At 40.1% G+C, this 19,915-nt stretch overlaps 2 protein-coding genes across 11 annotated transcripts; one reads left to right on the top strand and one right to left on the bottom strand.

Annotated features, from left to right (window-relative positions):
* Nucleotides 1–502: 502 nt before the first annotated feature.
* On the top strand, nucleotides 503–5,754 carry adad2 (adenosine deaminase domain containing 2). 5 transcript variants are annotated; one of them, XM_054754507.1, is made up of 12 exons: nucleotides 505–752; nucleotides 1,587–1,702; nucleotides 1,857–1,965; nucleotides 2,125–2,257; nucleotides 2,332–2,412; nucleotides 2,499–2,627; nucleotides 2,751–2,886; nucleotides 2,957–3,127; nucleotides 3,193–3,407; nucleotides 3,478–3,712; nucleotides 4,182–4,314; nucleotides 4,386–5,753. In XM_054754507.1, the coding sequence occupies exons 2-12, from the start codon at nucleotides 1,599–1,601 to the stop codon at nucleotides 4,494–4,496; spliced, it is 1,557 nt and encodes a 518-aa protein (XP_054610482.1). In that variant the 5' UTR covers nucleotides 505–752; nucleotides 1,587–1,598; the 3' UTR covers nucleotides 4,497–5,753. The 5 variants fall into 5 exon arrangements, with proteins under 5 accessions (XP_054610485.1, XP_054610482.1, XP_054610483.1 ...); XM_054754508.1 differs by lacking the exon at nucleotides 505–752 and adding an exon at nucleotides 761–1,037 and having other exon boundaries at nucleotides 4,386–5,754; XM_054754510.1 differs by lacking the exon at nucleotides 2,332–2,412 and having other exon boundaries at nucleotides 503–752; nucleotides 4,386–5,754.
* Nucleotides 4,668–19,754, bottom strand: LOC129168810 (adhesion G-protein coupled receptor G4-like). 6 transcript variants are annotated; one of them, XM_054754490.1, is made up of 30 exons: nucleotides 18,933–19,754; nucleotides 18,399–18,526; nucleotides 17,234–17,471; nucleotides 16,897–17,166; nucleotides 15,681–15,778; nucleotides 15,531–15,592; nucleotides 15,409–15,460; nucleotides 14,605–14,633; nucleotides 14,370–14,524; nucleotides 14,096–14,280; nucleotides 13,936–14,003; nucleotides 13,822–13,864; nucleotides 12,902–12,924; nucleotides 12,684–12,829; nucleotides 12,485–12,614; nucleotides 11,036–11,136; nucleotides 10,763–10,967; nucleotides 10,533–10,698; nucleotides 10,321–10,458; nucleotides 10,132–10,257; nucleotides 10,025–10,070; nucleotides 9,820–9,923; nucleotides 8,311–8,432; nucleotides 7,966–8,234; nucleotides 7,788–7,899; nucleotides 7,620–7,698; nucleotides 6,392–6,593; nucleotides 5,517–5,618; nucleotides 5,305–5,445; nucleotides 4,668–5,219 (listed from the first exon to the last, which is right to left on the bottom strand). In XM_054754490.1, the coding sequence occupies exons 1-30, from the start codon at nucleotides 18,997–18,999 to the stop codon at nucleotides 5,086–5,088; spliced, it is 3,741 nt and encodes a 1,246-aa protein (XP_054610465.1). In that variant the 5' UTR covers nucleotides 19,000–19,754; the 3' UTR covers nucleotides 4,668–5,085. The 6 variants fall into 6 exon arrangements, with proteins under 6 accessions (XP_054610465.1, XP_054610469.1, XP_054610464.1 ...); XM_054754494.1 differs by having other exon boundaries at nucleotides 5,102–5,618; nucleotides 18,080–18,526; XM_054754489.1 differs by having other exon boundaries at nucleotides 5,102–5,618.
* Between the last annotated feature and the right edge of the window lie 161 nt (nucleotides 19,755–19,915).

Here is a 19,915-nt window from a genome sequence, read left to right as displayed (position 1 = left end):
ACCTGCATTATGAATTCCAAAACAAGAGCTGTGTCAAATTCTGTATTTAGAAAGATAGCTAATCAGTTTATTTAAGTAGTCTATAACTGCACTGTGTTTCCTTATTTAGTTACTTAAGAGGAATGTGTTCAACAGTGTTCTATCACAAACTACTACAACCACAGTAATACACATTGATTATAGAAAAATAAAACTTATAGTGGAGACTCACCGGCCACAGAATTCGGTACACTCGAAGAAACTAACAATTTAATAAAATTAACATTCTAACAATTTACTCCGCAAACTCATTTCCGTTGTGAAGTAAGTCACTCTTTGATTGGTCAAAAGAGACCAAAGGTTAAGTCTACACCAATCAGGGAGCAATTTACTGGATGTATAATTTACGGCAACAGTCTTGTCAATTGATTTGCTACGTGAGAGGGATAAAGTTTTGGTAAATGTGAGTCACATACTGTGAGTCACACAGTAACTACAACATACAGAAATAAACTTTTTTGTTTTCGTGGCGATTCTACACTCACCCGCCACAGCATTATGTATAAGAAGCTCTAAATTAATTTCCTGGTTAAGAGTAAGCTGCTCTCTAGTGGAGACCTCTTGTTACTGCTAAACCAATCAGAGGCTGTCTTAAACTATGATTCACAATTCACTTCCGGTCTTTTTTGTTTGTTTGTTTTAGTAAATTGGCGCCATCATTTTCAATTAAACCACATTAACGTCTGTAAAGTTTGGTCCTACTGTGCACTGTGGTGAGTGGCAGTATTTATTTGTATAGTTTTAAAAATTTGACGCCATTATAATAGGTAGTTATTTTGTATATGCGAGCAATGTTCAACGTTGTGAAATATGTAAAATCAAGTCTGTGATTAATTATCTCAGATTAAGCATGACTTGAACTGTGATACCTCTTTCACTTCTCTACCCCAAATATTAATGAAGTTAGAGCAGATTTTAGACCGTAAAATAGTGCCTTTTGTCCCTACTGCTTTAACACTGAGTCCAGACAAAAGCTGTCATCAGACCCACGGACCTTGGCAAGTACAACCGTACTACAACATGTATAATAACTTAGACTGTGAAAATCTGTTTTAAAATTCAACAGAGTTACCATTTACATTTTTTTGATAATCAAAATGTCCAGGGAAGAAAATCAAGTGTCGTATTTTTCAAGTAGGCCTCACATGTAGTGCAGCAGCACGCTGTGTATTCGTTTTCACCCTACACTAACCACAAGAAGTATCTAGCTTGATGACAGGAATGTATAAAATACACCAACATCCACTCCATATTTGAGAAAATCGGTGGGGGGTTTTTAGCATAAATTATCCGTATTCTATTTGCTTTTATATTTACAATCAAGGCATCCATATTGAAAACAGGACAATGCAAACGCGTGTAGCAATTCTGGGTGCAAAAAAAAACTTTTCGCACCATCAGAGTTGAATGAAATGTCATCTGCAGGTAGATATTAAAGTGAATTAATATCCTATGTACCTATTTGTTAGTTACTGACCTAATTTTTGTTTAGCAGCGGGGGAATTAAACACCATAGGAGTTGTAGTTTTTATTTAATTTTGCAATAGGTGGATAAAGGCATGATGAGTCAAGAAACACGCAGTCCTATGACAGGTCCTGCTAGCCTGAACCATAAATGGAACCATAAACGCCCTCAGGTCCACTGGGCGGATGACACTTTAAGGTACGTATGCTACGTTAGCATTCTGTTGCTGTTATTGTCTATTCAGACATATTTTTGATAGAGCTCTTGCTTCCATTAAAATATTGAATGTGTATTAACTAAAATATCTGCTAAGTGCTTTTGTTAATTTAACCCAAAGTCTGTCTGCTTTCAGCGATGATAACCATGTGAGTGAAGAGGCTTGCAAATTGGCAACACAGAGGATGTCCACCCCAAAACATGCCGATGTGCTTGAGCCTAGCACATTCTTAGTCAGAGATGAGGTAAATAAACAGCAGATATGTGTGACGTTCAAGAGAAAATAGATACAATTCATAAAAACCAAAACACAAATTCTCCTGTAATTTCACTGCGTATTTCATGAAGGAAGGGGGATGAAATGATTATTTGACAACTTCTGGTATGCCGATATGCTTCTTGAGGAAGAAGACCCAAATGACCTGGCTTTCCTCTATATGTCTGGCATGTCTCTCATGGAGAGCGAGTTGTCAGATGAAGAACTCATCCTGGAGAAGACCAAGGACTCTGGGATTGCCGTGGGTGCAGATAGTGAAGGTGCAAATGTAGCTTTACAGTAAGGTTACCTATTTGGTTATTGTCACGTTAATATTCTCACTCTTGGTTTACAGCCTGTCCTGCTAACCTTGTAAAGAGTTTCACTAAAATGTCGGCAGCACTGGAAACTTCCTCTTCACCTTTGCCAGATTCGGGTTCTGTTTAAAGCATGACTATCATTACATCTGTATCTCATTTTGTGACCATTGAGTGTTCATTATAATCTGCCTTGTCTTGTTAGTTTGGGATCCAGACTTCCACAAAAAGCACATGGCAGCAATAAGCAGTGACAAGTTTGACAGCCTCCTGAAGATGTGTCCGAATTTTTACGACTGCAAGAGCCACATGGCGGCATTTGTAATTGTAAGAGGTAAGTCGGTTATCTCACTATGGTTGCCTCCAAGTCGTAAACCAGTCAGTGGTGCTGGTTCACATGCATTTTTTTGTTGGAAATAACGTAAATTTCATTAATCCACTCCATGTTTGGACACAGCGGGTCAGCCATGTGATCATTACCAAGTGGTGGCGCTAGGAGCCGGCCGCTTCAGCTGCACAGATTGGCTTTGCTTCAACGGCACCATCGTACACGACTGTCACGCCGTCGTCATTGCCAGGCGGGCACTCCAAAGGTACACAACGTGGTCGTCATACCTGATACTTGGGTTTTAGAGTGATGACAGTTATTGTTTTTGTCTTCAGGTTCTTCTACAAGCAACTTTTGCTCTTCTTCAGCGTCGACCCTGGGGTCAAAGAGCACTGCATATTTGAGAGCAGCACAGATGGACCACAGCTTCAGCTTAAAGCGAAGACCAGCCTGCACCTCTACACCAATCAGTGTCTTGAAGGAGCTGCTAAAAACTTCGACTTGAGGTTTGTTCTTGTGTGTACAGACAATATCCACCTTATTTTATATTGATCAATGGGGACGGGCTTAGGGGCTCGACCTACAACACATCGACCCCTCTGAAGCTGCAGTATCATGCCAAGAGCCTGCTCATACCGGCCTCCTACCTTGACCCGAGCTACTGGGGCGCCAAAGTGTGCAGCATGTCGGGCAGTGACAAGCTGTGCCTGTGGACCTTCGTGGGAGTACAAGGCGCTCTGCTGAGTCACTTCATCCAGCCAATCTACATCACCAGCATGGTGCTCGGTAACATCACACAGCAAAGATATTTCATTGCAATATACTGGGGAATAAAGTGTACACTGTTACCATGCAGGAGGCCAGAAGATGCACGTCCACCACTTGGCAGACATCACCAACGTGCGTCTGGGCGAAGGCTGGGATGACATCCTGCCGTCGTCCTACAAGAAGCAGGACATTGTCTTTCTGCACTGCGATGAGGTGAAAACCAGAGAGGTGTGGCCGCAGCATGACGTCCTCAGCGTCAACTGGTGTCTCGGGGACAAAGACATCGAGGTGGTGGACAGCAGCAAAGGCTTCATCGATGACAGGTAGCCGTTTTGTGTCGAGTGCCTGCATACACAGTGTTTCTGTGCAAGTAAACTGTGACGTTTACATAAACAAGTTCAAAATAAACCAAATTAAACTTTGTTTTTTTAAAGTACTGTATTGACCTCAATATAAGATAACCCCTCTCAAGACCTGTTTTCAAAAAGTAATTAAGACAAAATGAATCTTTGCAGTAAAAAAAGACATATATCTGAGCTCTAAACCCTGCTTCATGGATCACCATCTTAAAATTGCCATCATAACTCCTCCTCTGTTTGCTAACTTGCTTACAATGTTTGAGACAACTAAAACAATGGAAATGTTTGCTGAAGTGTCAAACCAAACATATTCTTGCAGCTAAAGCTTGAATGGTACTATTTATCTTAGCAAGTGATGGTAGTCATGCATAAAGTAACAATACTCTTTGACAGAAACCTCCCTGATTTTGCCTCTGGTGTTATCACCTTGCAGTTCTCCATCCATGAGCGGACCCGGCTTCTCCAGCAGGCTGTGCAAGCGAGCTCTCTATAGTTACTTCCGGCAAGTGGCCCCGCTGGGCGGACACGGGTACTTGCTGGATCTGCCAACCTACCACAGCGTCAAGGTGAAAGTTTTTTTGAAAAACTGTCTGGCCAACTGAACAGACCATCATGTGTTTGTCTCTCTGTGATAAAGGCGGAAGCGTCGGTCTACCAGACGGTCAAAGAGCTGGTCAAGCAATACTTCCTCAGCATCCATGCCGGTCCTTGGAACGCCAAGAAGCTGGTGGACTGCTTCAGTGCCTGAAGACACTCCTTGAAGTTTAGTTTGTGTTTATCCCCTACAAGCGCTGTTGGTAAAAATGATAGTTTCTGTTTTACGGGTATATAAAGCTACATTTAGGCGGATTGTTGGTCGCGTGTCATGTGTTGTTAGTTCAAAAGTTATTTATTGTTGATAGTCTATATAAAGCCACCTTAGTGAAACAATACCATTTGCAGGTTTGTGTATTGGTTCACATTATTATACACATTGATGAGCTTTCAAATATGAATTTAAACTATTTAGCACAGTTAGCAACGAAGCCAAACATAAGCATGATGGACTCAAATCAAAGATGCAGTTATAAATGCAGTAAGTGTTCAAGAAATAATCCAAAAATGATCAGTTTCCTCCTAAAGTTAAAAAAAAAAAAAAAGCAGAGTCTGGCTTGCATCATGTCACGTGCGTTTTTGTGTCTCATAGTCACAATGTCTCCTCACCAGTTGCTTGGCAACAAGCTCCTCCTTGGTCCTGATGCAATGTTTTCATAATTGAATGATGCTTTGTGATACTTAGCAGAAACAAAGAACAATGGCGGTTGCATGATACAATTAGGAAGATTTAATGAAACTTTTCAGTGTCCATGCTGACCGGTTCCTACAGCTGGGTGGGCGGGTTTTGTCACCCTCGTGGTGGGGTTAGGCACGGCGCCCACACCTGGATAGCTCGTCTGGGCTCGTGGAAAAGTCAGGGGATTGATAAAAAGACCTGCAGGATTGATTTAAATATCTAAATAAGGGCTGCATAAACCTCCATTGAGGCTTAAAGCATTTACATCAGTGGTGGTCCTCACCAAGGTCAGGTCTCTTGCAGGACCAGCCCCTCTGGCTGGACTCATAAGAGGCCGAGGTGCTGTCAGTGGAGCTGGATTTGACCGAGCGGACGGACGGTACCCTTTGTGCGGGTTTGGCAACGGATGCAGAGTGGCTCCACTCTGGAAGACAACAAGCCCGACGTTCAGTGCCAACAATCTCCTGTTGATTGACATTAGAGGGGGAAAAGTACCAGAGTGCTCTTCAAGTAGAAATTTCCCAAAACACAGATGGATCCTCCACTGTCTTCTGACGTTTTCCTTCATCAGACAGTGGAAGAGAAAGATGAACATCCCTGGAAAACAAACAAGAAAAACAGAATAATACAGCAGTGTCAACCTTTACCAAGGCTGCAAAACATATCACTTATGTACCAGTGACGTGTGGTCACGGAAGGCAGGTCATAATTTCTTTATTTTTTAATGTATAATAAGATGAATATAAAATTATAATTTGTCAATTGAACTGTGTGGTTAATGCATTTTCTGTATCAATCATTTTTTAAAACATTTTCTTAAGTAAAAATCGCTGAATTTTCACATTTTCTGATCAAATAAATGACAGAAACATAAGATGAGGCTGCCGCAACTGTCTCCTCTCATGCTGGAGCCTCTTGTCGGGTAATTGTAAATGAGAAGCTGCTCTCAATCTCAGTCTGACTGCACTCAATGAGTGCACTGAGTCGGATCAGGGTGCCTGCCAGTTTGTTTGGGAGGAAAAGCCAGTGTATTTTTATGCTCTGCTGAATGAATTTCACTGTCAAGATGGTGGATTATATCCCAAACTCAACAAAAGGTGATCAGACTTTTACAACAAAGTATGAGCGCTTGTCCTGAAGAAGGATAGGGTGCAAGTAGTGCATATGCAAATAGAAGCCAAGAACAAACGTTTTTCAGTTAATTAAATAAATAGGACTATGAAGTATGTAAAAACAAACTTTTTAACAAAAGTGAATTATTCTCTTCGTTTTCTTGTTATCCTCTTAATGAGCAACCTGTATTAACATAAACACAGAAGAAATGAGTGCCTCACCAGCCATGAACCTCACCACATGTCACTGCTGTTTACCTTGCATGGCGTTCAGTACAGAGAACATGTACAGCAGAACCAGTCGGGCCGGCCCCCATGTAAAAAAACCCACAGTCCATGTGAGTCCTAGTAATAAGGTGAGAGTGACAATCCCCTTGAGGTCGTGCATCAGTCCTCCACGTGTCCCGGACGGACTTGTGGCCCGCATGTGGCGAATCTGGATCAGGACCACCACAAAAACCTTGCATGATATTCAGAGAAGTGTATTATTATTATTAGTGGTAGTAGTGGTAGCAGTATTAGTATTCCTATTTAGTTATTTCAATAAAATAATGTCACACCAAAAGTGAGGATTGTGAGTGTGTAGGTGTACCTAATGTTGTGGCCAGTAAGTGTAATTCGTGTCAAAACAGATTAATTTCCAAGAGATAAAACAACCGGAAACGCTAATGGTAAATATAGAGTCTAGATTCCCAAAGTAGGGTGTGCGTACCCCCAAGGGTACACCAATTGCAACAGGGGGCACGTGAATAAAAGTGAAAAAGAATTTGCGCGTAACAACAACAATTACGAGTGCGCCTGAACACCTCACCGTGTAAGGAGAACGCTGCAGAAAGAAAAAAGGCGACAGAGCATGGAGTTGTTCATTGCTCTGTGCGCATTAAATGAACAAATAAGTAAGTTTAATGATTATTTTGTGCATTAAGAGTGTTTGATCTTGAACATTTCCTTTATATTGGTGTTCCAATCCCCGCACAGGGCAGCGGTGGAAAATCTATCGCCGTGAATTGGGATTCCCGCGAAAATGAAGCTTTATCGTTGGTTCTATGTATTTTTGCACTTCGGATACTGCTTTATGATGACTGTTACACTTTCCCCTTCAATTTGGTATTAAATGAATATGCAGACTTAAACCATAGCTATAGTGAGCAGACAAAAAAAGTGAAGCTGAAATTCAAACCATTCAAACAGAAGGATGCCAACATCAGACTGGAATAGAAGATATGTAGGATGATTACTTATCTATTTATCAGTGCTCATGTGAAACTTTATCAAAATGTTACCATGCAAAATACACATTTTTGACCCACAAGCACTATAAAATAAATTAACCAATTCATTATGTTCAGTCTTTCAAGTTAATTAAAATAAAAAGGTTTATGTTTGAAGTGTGCAGCCGTAGGGGGTACATGGCTTCAGGTCAAATGTCTGAAGGGGTACGCCACTGTAAAAAGTTTGGGAATCACTGATTTAGAGCATGACTTACAGCAATATTAAAGAGGAAGACCAACAAGGCGTAGGCGACCACAGACACGTAGAAGGTAATGTCATCCTGAAACCAACAGCTACAGACATGATGGGGGTAAAATCACTATAGAGGCAAATATGGTTTCTCTCCAAAGTTATAACTGTCTGTGCTTAAATGTCAACTTACAAGCTGTCAGAGTTGGCAATTGGCTCCATTCTGGTGTGAACATCGTTGTACAGGTGGCCATAGGCCTCTCTGTTCACTATGAGCACCAGAACACAAATGATCAAGGGGATACCTGGAAGCACAATGACAACCATGTCTAACTCCCCTCCGCATCAAAATGTTGCAACCTTTAACTCACCCCATCCGAGAGCACAAAACTTGAGCATGTAGGCTGGCACGTAGACGTTGAAGACCTTGACGAGGGCGAAGTACATATTGACGCCCTCCAGTCCCATCCAGGTGAAGGACGCCAGCAGGAAGTAGTGGAGCGCTGCTGCGGCGGCCACGCAGAGGCCGTCCATGCCCCAGGAGGAGAGCCAGGAGTCGAGCAGGAACGCCAGGTTCAGACCCAGCAGGGCCAGCGAGAGGTTGATAAGGATCTTGGAGGGGTAGTCTTGACGGAGCTTGCTAAAGGACAAAGAAGAAAAGATTTTACATCCTACATCAAACGGTCCACCCTTCTAAAAAGATCTTGGAGTCTTACTGAAAAGCTGTGTACGTGAGGACCGTTATTCCCAAAAACAGTGAGGAGACTCCACATCCACCGTATGTGATGATTGTCAAAATGTGCTCATTAGCTTTGTCCACCGGGGTCCTGGAAACATCCTAGACACACACACACAACAAACACAAAAAGACTTGTTAATGCCTCCATATCTGGAGACTGGACATAACATTAGGTACACCTGCATTGTATAATATGTCTAAAATCTTACTAATATCTTATGAGAATATAATTTCCCTATTTTGTACAAAATCCTACTAAAGTCTTGTGAGAACATCACTGTTTACAAAATCCAACCAGAGTCTTACAGTATCCACTAAACTGAAGACTTTTGAAAATAGGTGCGACAGGCAAAATGTCCAGCAGGAAATACCATCTCAACCTGTATATACTATTAATTTTTCCAAAATCTGCTAAAATCTTGTGAAAACACCTTTTATTAATTTTGTACAAAATCCTACTCAAATCTTGTACAAATATCTATTGATTTTCTACAAAAGCCTACAAAAGTCTTATACAAACACCTATTGATTTTGTACAAAATCCTACAAAAGTCTTATACAAACACCTATTGATTTTGTGCAAAATCTTTCTAAAGTCTTATGAGAACATCTAATTGTGTACAAAATCCAACTAGCGTCTAAGAGTATCTACTGATTTTTTGGGACAAAATCCTACTAAAGACCTTTGAAGATATCCACCCATTAATTGTGTACAATTTGTGAGAAAACCTTTATATTAATTTAGTAAAAAATCATGATAAATTCTTATAAAACCCTTTATCGACTGTAATTTATCCCAAATCCTACTTAAAATCTTGTGAGAATATGTTTTTTTGATTTTGTACAAAATCCTACTAAGTCTAATGAGACAACCTATGTATTTCGTAAAAAAGAAATCCTACTAATGCATTGGTAGAATGTTGATCAATTAATTTAGTCCAAAATCCCATTCAAGTTGTGAAAACGTGAAATATAATGCGGCTAAATGTTGTACAAAATCCTATAGCCTTGTGAGAGCCTTAATCCAATCTTGTAATCTGACATACATGTATTTCTTTTTGTACAAAATCCTACTAAATTTTAGTGCAAAATCCTACTAAAGTCTATGAAACAATACATTTTCAACAGAATCCTACATTAAGCCTTGTAAGACCATTTCCTAATTTTGTACAAACTCCAACTAAAGCCTAGTACTCCTACTAAAGTCTTGTGCAAACATCTATAACTAAATTTTATGCAAAATGATACTAAAATCTCAGGAGAACATCTATTTTCTCCATCTGTTTCTAATATTTTCACTCCCTTATTTGGCAGCTCAAGTAGGACAAAATATTAAGAACACCTCTCATTATGACACTATTATTTTTGTAAAGGCAGATGTTTATGATACTGTAGAGCCTTTGTATTGGAGGTGCACAGGTGTACCTAATGAAGTGTCCAGTGTGTGTGTGTGTGTGTGTGTGTGTATATAGTATATAAAAGGTACCAGTAGAACTCCAAAGTGTGTGAGATGATCACACAGGCATGTTGTGAAGTCAAGGCTGCTGTTGTGTTTTCTGCAACCGCGAGGGTCCCATCCTCCACGTCCGTCTGCAGGAGAACACACACATACACACACACACACACACACACATACACACATTATAAGGTGACAGCAAAGTGATGGAGTTCATTTTTTAAACAGCCCTTACTGTTTTTATTGAAGTTCCAATACACACACTGTGTGTCCATGTGGGGCTGAAAAAGAGATAGAATTGTATTAAAAGTGTCCAGTAGTGATCATTAGTGGTGTTCTTACATAACTGGGTTGGAGGTGGCGCAGCGTGATTTGGATGTCAACTTGGAGGTCTTGTATTTGAGAGGTGGTGTTGCTCACACTGGCCGACACCACTAAGCTGTTAAGGATCTGCTTCTTGTGGTTGTCCTAGAAAGAAAAACAGTACACTTAGTCATCTCTCAGATTTACTGGATTACTATGATTGGGTACCCTGAAGAGTTGCGGAATGCCGTAGAACTGAAACTGGACCCTCGGTGGGCTCTGGTTGGGCGGGAAGCTGTGTTGCAAGATGGAGGGCAAGGCTATGAAAGCCACTGTGTCTTTTAGAGGAAACCTGTTAAGAAAAATCTAAAACATAAACAGTAGTTAGACAATCACCGTGTGCGGTTTACATTGAATTGGACATCCGAGCTTTAACCTACCTCAGGCTTGGAGCCCATGCCGTCAGAAGACACTCCAAATGTCAAACCAGCAAACTCTCCCGGAACCACATCCACCATAGAGACCACCACAGCTGGAGCGACCAGACTTGACGAGTTCTCCAGTACCACCATGCGGTCTCCGACTGCCTCTGTGATGTTCAGAATCCTGGAGGGCACCACAGAGAAGATAAATGGTTTGTTCCTCTATGGTAACACGGTCGTTACATTACGTGTTAGTGAAGGGTATGAGGAAGCTGGGCGACTCCAGGATATCCGAGATGGTGTTGATGACTGCCGTGCCCAGGATAGGGGTCACCACGCTGACGTCCACCACGTCCTTCAGCTTGTTGAGCACAGTGTCTAGCTCCCGGTAGCTGAGCTTGGAGTGGTTCTTCAGTAAACCTTGCATCATCTCCACCACGTCCATGGCATTATCTGCACATCAATCATACAGTACATTTTTAAACCATTCACAAAATGGACAATATTGAATTTAAAATTACCTGGAGTGACTTCCACGATGTCAAGATCAGGGATGGTCTCCACCACTAGAGGGCACTCTTGCAGGTCTGGGGCCATCCACTGGGTGCTGAGACTCAGTTTACTAGCGGGGAAGGACATTTACATATTTTAGGTCGCCATTTTGTTCTTGTCATTTATTTTTTTGCCTTAAAATGATCTTCATACCATTCTAGTTAAAGGTCTAAAAGATTTGTGTGAGTATCTTCTACCAAGCTTCTGATTCATGCGTTTACAGCACTGACTGAGTCAACACACAACACATGTAAATATATACCAGCGGATGTAATCAGATCTCAAACAGACATCAATTTATTGAAGCGTTCATGTTGACACAGACTATAAAATGAGCTCCGTCCAGGTCACAGCGGTGCTGAGTACACACTCTGCAGTGTGTTCTCATGAGAAGAAAGCAGGATGGAAGACTTTATTGTGCCACAAAGGAGCTACATTGGACCCCAATTTTAGCACGGTTAGGGTGGGGGTATATTATTACTAATAAAATAAATGAAAAAGATAAATGTGAAAAGCTTACCTAGAAATATATAGAATAACCATTAAAACTGTTTTAATAAAAGCTATTTATTGATATTAATTTTGTATAAATTTTTATAAAATAACAAATCCAACAAAACTCTTATGAGAATTTATTCATTTTGTATTAAATTCTACTAAAATGACAAGAACATTGTCGATTTTGTACAAAATCCCACTAAAATTTTGTTAGAAGAACAATACAGCAAAATAATACTAAAGTCTTATTAGAGCAACTAAAGGTAATTATTGATTTTTACAAAATCCTGTTCATGTCCTATGAGACTATTTGTACAAAATCTTTGCAAAATCTTGCGCAAACATGTATAAATCTTGTACAAAATCCGACTAAAGCCCTGTCTTGCGAGAACCTGTTTGTATCATTTTTGTACAAAATCCTACAAAGTCTTATGAGACTATATTTGTACAAAATCTTTCCCCGTAACATCAACGTACTCATTTTCTTCAAAATCCCACTAAAGTCTGTTTTTTGTGTACAAAGTCCCACAAGCGGGCCTGCACAAGTGGCCGAGTGGTTAGCATGTTGGCCACACAGTCAGGAGATTGGGAAGACTTGAGTTTGAATATCCGCTTGGGCATCTCTGTGTGGAGTTGGCATGTTCTCCCCGTGTGTGCGTGGCTTTTTGCCGGGTGCTCCGGTTTCCTCCCACATTCCAAAAACATTCATGAGGTTAATTGGCGACTCTAAATTGTCCGTAGGTGTGAATGTGAGGGTGAATGGTTGTTTGTCTATGTGTGCCGTCAGCTGGGATAGGCTCCAGCATACCCCCGCCACCCTAATGAGGATAAGCGGGCACAGAAAATGCATGGATGGAAAATCCTAGCCTTTAAAGTCTTGTGAGAGCATGTATTCATTTTGTAGTATCTGAGGTTCTCACCAGTGTCTTGTCGCATGCCGTTGAGGGTTTTTTGGACAAGGCTGAGAAGCATTTTTCCCACCTGGAGTGACGGGCCACTCAAAGAGACCTCTTCTTGTTTGCTGACTCTCTGATTGACAGGTCACAATCACTGAAGAAGTAAGACACAAAATAAGGTTATGTGACCTTCTCGAACGGGCATCCTTTCACCTCGGCTTACGGATGCGGCATATTTGCACGTCTTCTGGCTCTATGGAGACGGAGCCTTGGTTGTAAGGCGACAGGAGCAGGTCTCGAATCTGATCTTCTGCTTCCTGGGAATGGGTGGGTAACATCTTCACCTCCACCTGGAAGATGAACCTCTCTCTGTGATGGCAACATGTTCGAAAAATGTCACTTCATGTTAGTTCAATGTGACGCTTTGTATGTGACGCATACCTGGACGCAATGTTTGAAGAAACCTGGAAAAAAAAAAGTTATATTATGCAACAGTATATGATATTATTTCCACAAATCAAATAGTGTCAAGGACCTTTAATTAATCAGCTGCAGAGAGTATCGGGTGTCTACTAATATTACATATACAGTATGTACATTTAACAAATAAATAATGGAACATTTAATAATAGCTTACAGTATAAAATGTATGAAAATAATTCTAAATTACTGTATTATATTATAGTATATAGAGTGGCAAGTGGCTTTATTTACTCAGCTGCAGAGAGTACCAGGCATTTATTACAGAGGGGGCCTTTATTTCTACAAATGCATTCTTATAAAATGATGTACTGCATATATTTTGCTGTTTTTTCCCAAATAAATAATGAAACTTATCCAAATTTATTACATTAAAGTTTATTTTTAAATGTGAAATTAATATTATACACCATTAATATTTACGTGATTATCTTATCTTATACGAGGGTACCTTATTTGATGAATTGCCGGGGGCCCTTTTTCAATTGCAGAGGCTACCAGGTCTTTATTAGAAGAAAGACGTTTATTAGAAAGGAGGCCTTTATTTGTTCAAATGCATTTTTATAATAATATATCATGTTAATTCTTTTTTTTTTTTTTACAAATAAATTATATTTAATTCATATAATATATAATGCAATAAAAATGTCATATGCAATATATTGTATAAAAAAAAAGATTATTATTATTGAGATTATTTATTCATGTGTCATAAAATAAACATATAAATTTATTTTTTAAATTACAAAATTACATTTCCTGAAGGAATGAAAAGGGGCATTTATGAGAGAGGTGTTTTTTTTGTTGTTTTTTTTTATTGGACGATGTTGGATGAGGCAAAGTGTCTATTAGAAAGGGGGCCATGTGTCAAGTTTTCTTACCCCATCCCAAATTGACAAGTCCGACCCAGAGCTGCGTTTAAGTCTGTGGGCGAGATGACAAAATTGAGATTCTTTGCTCGTACTTTGGAAGAAAAGCTGAACTCGTGAGCTTACCTGTGATGTTTGGGGAGCAGCTGGAGGTCGAGCACCGTCATCGTGTGATCAGGTAGAGTATTGTTGAGCTGTGAAGACAAAAAGACTCATTAGACACACTTGATCATGCGATTGAATGACTGGTACTGTATTATATTAAAGTTTTGGGGGGGATGCTCACCCATGTGGCGAGAAGATGCTCTGCTTCACACTCTCCTCTTATAGACACGTTGACCTTGACCTCAAAGTACAGCTGACCTGAGATATTTGGGGATGTTTCTGTGTAGGTGGAAGTAAGCGCTGATGTCGTCAGAGTAAAGGTTGTGACAGGGGGAGACCTTGTGGTCACAGGGGGGGAGAAACTGGCTGAAGGGGGATAAAACTATTAGCATCTGTTGCCATGGTAACCAAAAAGCATCCCCTCGACGTTATGACAACATGGAGGACTTCCCTACCAACAGGCGTGGTTTGTATGCTAGCTACGTCAGCCAGCACCTGGATCAGACTACCGAATCCATGATAGGGAGCACCCAGGTTGGCATGCATCGTGTCCTGCACTGCCGCCACGTCCACACAGGGGATGACGCTCACGTAGACCAGGCAATCAAACCTGCACAACACAAAACAAGAGTTTGTACAATTCATTTTTAGACTAAAGTGGCTCATGAGTACAAACACAAAATATCTCACCTGTTAATACTGGAGGACGTAGCGCGTACCTGAGGGATAAAGGACACCGGTCATTAATAATCGTAGTTTTTTGTGATGCATACATAGAAATTACTTACATTTAAGATGGAGTATGACCAATATTTGATTGCTGTTAATGCTAATAAATTAAATTTACACCAAAATATACAGTAATTCTGGATATTACTAAACAATGTACAGTATTTAAAACCCTTTATTGGATAAGAACATTCAATAATGTAATGAAATAGACAAATTAATAAATATTTTTAAAAAGTCTTCTTTAATAGCCTTTTATTTCTGGATTGTTTTAAACATATATTATGAGAGTAATATTACTATTATCAATAATAACAATAATAATTAATCATTCCTAAAAATGCTGTCCTAAAGTTCTGAAAATTATTAAATAAAATAAAATATGAAAAATAAATAACAATATTAATTGTTAATATTATAAATAAGTAACCCATAAAAAGTCAAATGGTGGAACAAAAGGAATATTATTGTTATGTGTTATTATAAAATGTGTTATTAAAAAATCTTAAACTATAATATTATATTATGTATTACTTAATATAACATCTACATAACTATTACTGTCATTATATTATTCATGAGTATGATTTAATACATGCAAATTAATATATAAAACATTAAAAAAAATAAAATTAAATGACAACAAATGGAGAATCTACTGATAGGCCATTATCAAATATAAAAATGACTCTTAGCCAGAATTACGTCATAAATCAATTAAAAAATAAACACATAACACATTCTTTAATATTCTCGTATGCTCACCGGTTTATCTTCACTCAGTGTTGCCAGCGTGTTTGCGTCTTTTGCGCTGGATCTGTTTAAAACAAGGTTTTGGTTAAAGAAACACGAAGAAGTACTCATGGCCAAATGAATAACTGACATACCTGGCTGCTTCAAAGACGGACACCCTGTGTAAATAGATGCTTGAAGGCAGCACATCTCTGAGCTGAAACGGTCAGCAACATGTTCATCAGCTTAATACGTCGTCATTTAAAAGTCCTGTTTTTGTTCCGCACTATTATATAAAACAATACCCAGCGATGTGCAACGTCTCTGGCTGTGTAGAGCTCTGTGTTGTTGCCGTCGTATCGGATGATGTTGAACTTCAGGTTGACCGTGTAAATGGACCACTCTTTCATCGTGTTGGTGTGCGAATGGAAAACAAGAAAATAATATTCAGGTCATGTAAACAGGAAAACGGTGGGTTTGCTCAGACTTTGACGTTATCACATCTTAGATGGTAAGTAAGAGCATTAGCCTTGTTGGTCTCGGGGTATGCTTCTCGCTTTGGGTGAGAGAGGTCCTGGGTGCAATACAATACAGCGTATGAGAGCCATGTGATTGATGGCTCATGTGTAAATGCCATTGATCAGGACCCATGTTTGTTTAACTGACCCAAAGACAGGTGGTCAATATTTAAAATGGGAGCTGACGGCATAAAGGAAGTGCCACCATGGCGTCTGCCGCTAAAGTGGCCGTAAAAACAAGCGGAGTAAACACTGGAAGGCTGGCGAGGCAACGGAGACGTCACATTCATGTAAGAGACGCATTTACTTCAGCAACATCATTTCGGGGGAATCGGCTCGCTTTTTTAAAATAAACTAAAATGACGGAATGACAACAGACGGATGAATGGGTGGTCAATGGAGGTACAGCATGTGTGAATGGTACACAGATGGAAGGATTGGTGTTCGGTGAACGGATGAACACACAAACAGAACGGTTGGTTGGTGGACGGGTAGGAAGAAGGACGGCTGCGGATGGAAAGATGGCTGGATGAATGGAAGGACGGACAGGTGGATGAACAGTGGGTGGCTAGATGGACAGACAGACAGACTGATGGATGGTAGATGAATGGGTGGATGCACAGATGAATGGACGAATGGTAAATGGATGGATAAATGCTCGGGTATTTATATATGGACAGTATATGAATGGATGAAAGGACACTGAGTGGATGGATGAATTAATGGTTGGACAGACGAATAGTAGATGAACAGATGGTTGTACGAATGGATTGGTGGTGCTGTATATGAATGGATGGACAGGTGAATGGATGGACAGATGGTTGATGCATGGTAGAGGGATGGATAGGCAGTAGATGGATGGATGGACGGGGGGGTGAAATGACTGATATGTAAATAAATGGATGAATAGGCAGACAAAAGATGGTAGATGTCTCTGTATTGTATATGTAAGGTTTCATGTCTCAGTTGAACGTGACCCTGACTGATATCATCGTGCACTGACCACACTTGAGCGTAGGGTCAGGGATGGGGGCACACACCCTTGTGTCCCACAAGTGGCTGTCCCACCGCAGCAGGTCTCCCTCTGTGCACTTGAGTGACGTCACTTCCTGCCTGCTGCGCTCTTGCGCCCACAATCGGAACAGGGACACAGTGCCCATCAGGATGGTGGACAGAAGGATCTGGACGTTGCCGTCCACCAGCTTGTGGGCGGCACCCAGGGTGAGCGTGCCATTTGGGGCCAGCTTGCAGCAGGAAGGTGAAGAGTCTTGCACTATACAGGGGAGAACGCATGGAAGAATGCATTTCTTACAACGGCCAGCAGGGGGAGCAGCACCCACCTGCCATGAGGTCCATCCCGGTCCCATTGACATAAAGCATGGGCCCGTCTTTAGTATGAGACCATGTCATGCATAGCGAATGCCACTCTTTTAGTGCAAGGCTGATAGGGAGGGTGGTCCACTCTGTGCCAAACAACCAGACCACCAAACGATCCCTACGGCCCCCCAGACCAAGACCTACACACTGGGTGTCAGGAAGGCGGTACATGAAGGCTGTCCATTGAGCGCTAGCTGGTGCCTGGATAGATAAGGTAGGTAGGTAGGTAGGTAGATAAGGTAGGTAAGTAGATAGGTAGGTAAGTAGATAGGTAGGTAGAGACACAGAGGGAGTGAGAGAGAGTTACTAAAAAATATCTGACAGTTTTCTTCTAAAATAAATACATATAAAAAATATTTGTACTAAATTAGAGTAAAAAACTACAGTGCATTACTGCTAGCTCAAATGCTACACAATGTTTCCAAATTTCATGAAAAACATTGCATCGTTTAGGAAATCTTGAGTTCTTTAAATATGTTTTAAGAACTATAAACGGAATAATGAATCATTTAAATAATACTTATGTAGACAAAAAATAAATACAAATATTTAAACTAAATTTTAGGGGTGAAAATAAATGTATTTTACGATTGTTAATTTCTTAATTTATAGCCATGAATTATCTTACGCCCTGTTTGGAAACCCCTGTGGTATTTTTTTAATTTCCACGAAGTAGGGTTCCTTACTTATAAATCAAATCTTTTCGTAGTTAGAACATAGAAAACCTGTTTACAAGCTTTTACATACAGTTAACATTAATCATTAGAGCCCTCTAGACATACAACACACAATAACACCAACATAGTCACCTTAACACTGCTACATGTTACCCAAAATAGATGATGCAATCAGACAAAATAAGCCGTTTAAGACACAAATTAGACTTGTACTTGTGTGTGTTTCAATAAATGTCTTCCGGACGTGTGGACAGGAAGAGACGGCTGGGATTCGTTTTCGGCCGGGTGCGTTTTAGGTTGGCTATACGGCCACCAAAGTACCCCGTGTTGTTGTTACGATGATGTTGAAAAATAAACACGCAAAATAACACTGAACTTAAACAAAATAAAAGGGAAAATCCTGCTGTACTGATACTGTACATTTAATTCATTTTGTCCTCTTGATAGTGACCTTAAACTTGAGGTCCAGGCAAGCAGTGAGCTGGTTCAAGGTGGGGAAGGAGACCCCGTCCTCTAGTCTCCAGTGGCTGCAGCCCACGTTGAATTCAGCCACTTTGCCCCAAAGGCTGAGAGGAGGAGCTGAAAGACGACAAAATAAGATTACCACAAGGCAGGAAGTGTGAGAAATTGATCATGCTTTTATCTCTTTTTTTAATTGCAGATAAACACACTGTGACGGGATGGCTCAACTACAGACATCCATTATTTTGACATGTAAACTGGCTTGAAGTTCCCAGCCTTTCACGTGCAGCGATATAAAGCGTGTGAACGGTGATTTAACTCCTCTACATTGTTTGCTTTACACTGCAATTAACCCTTTTACAATGTGCATACACCCCAACACTCTTCTTGCAGATGGAATAGGGCATTTACGGTGATTATATTTATTATAAAAGATATATAAATAATAAAGATATGTAAATAAAAAGTTCTAAATATATATAAATAAACTTAAGCAGTCCTTTTTTTGGTCGAAATCTCCTACCTCGCATCGTGGTAGAGACAGCGCTGCACAGCAGAGCGACAAACAATATTTTTGGATGAAAAATCATCACGAGCCTAAAAAAAAAAGAGGAGAATTTTCACCTTAATGATACTTTTATGATTATAAGCGTTCATTATAATTAATTCTCAACATGGTGGTGGCTGTTATGATAAAAAGTCAGGTTTACAGGTATACGAAAGTGTAAAAAAAACCCCACAATAGAACATTGTACTTACCTGGTGAAAGAGTCCTGCTTCAAGTTAAAAATGGGAGAAAAAAAAACAAAACAAGACGACACACTGATGTAGGTCTGCCACTCTGACTAACGTGTGTGCGCGTGTGCGTGTATGACATTTTTAGAGTGTGGAATCAGCTAAGCAGAAAGAGAGAGAGGGGTGGCAATGCTGGTCATACATCTAATCTTACTATTTCTCTCAGCTGAAGACACAAATTGTGAATGAAGTTACTGTGAAGTATTAGTCCTTATTTATGGATGCAATATTTTCGTAATTAGAGCATAGAAAACCTGTTTATGATCCCCTAATTACAGTTTTTAACATTATTAGAGCCCTCTAGACATGAAATAACACCCCTATAGTAAACTTTCCACTCAGATTACCCAGTATAGCAGACATAATAATAAAAAATAAGACATAAATAAGACATAACATAGACCTCAACCCCACTGGGAGGGTTCCTTCTTGTTTTTTTCTGGGCAGTACTACTGTCTGCTGATACCTAGTGACCAGTGTAGAATACTACAGCGCCCATCTTTGAATGCGTCTTCTGAATGCCTTATATTTGTATTTTCATTCATCCATTTTGCGTGAAAATGCTAAATTTAGGCCAAGAATACGTAATATTTGTTTAAATGTGCTTATTTCTGACTAAAAGGCTGTAGTCAACCACCAAACAGCGATGACTTATTACTTTATTGATTTTGAAAAACCGTGATAGAGTGAAGCTGCAAATTTTGAACCACA

This window comes from Dunckerocampus dactyliophorus, chromosome 16, assembly GCF_027744805.1.
Source record: "Dunckerocampus dactyliophorus isolate RoL2022-P2 chromosome 16, RoL_Ddac_1.1, whole genome shotgun sequence".
Classification (NCBI taxonomy): Eukaryota; Metazoa; Chordata; class Actinopteri; order Syngnathiformes; family Syngnathidae; genus Dunckerocampus; species Dunckerocampus dactyliophorus.
The sequence above is the reverse complement of the archived record's forward strand: the minus strand, read 5'-3'. Positions and strand labels throughout refer to the sequence as shown.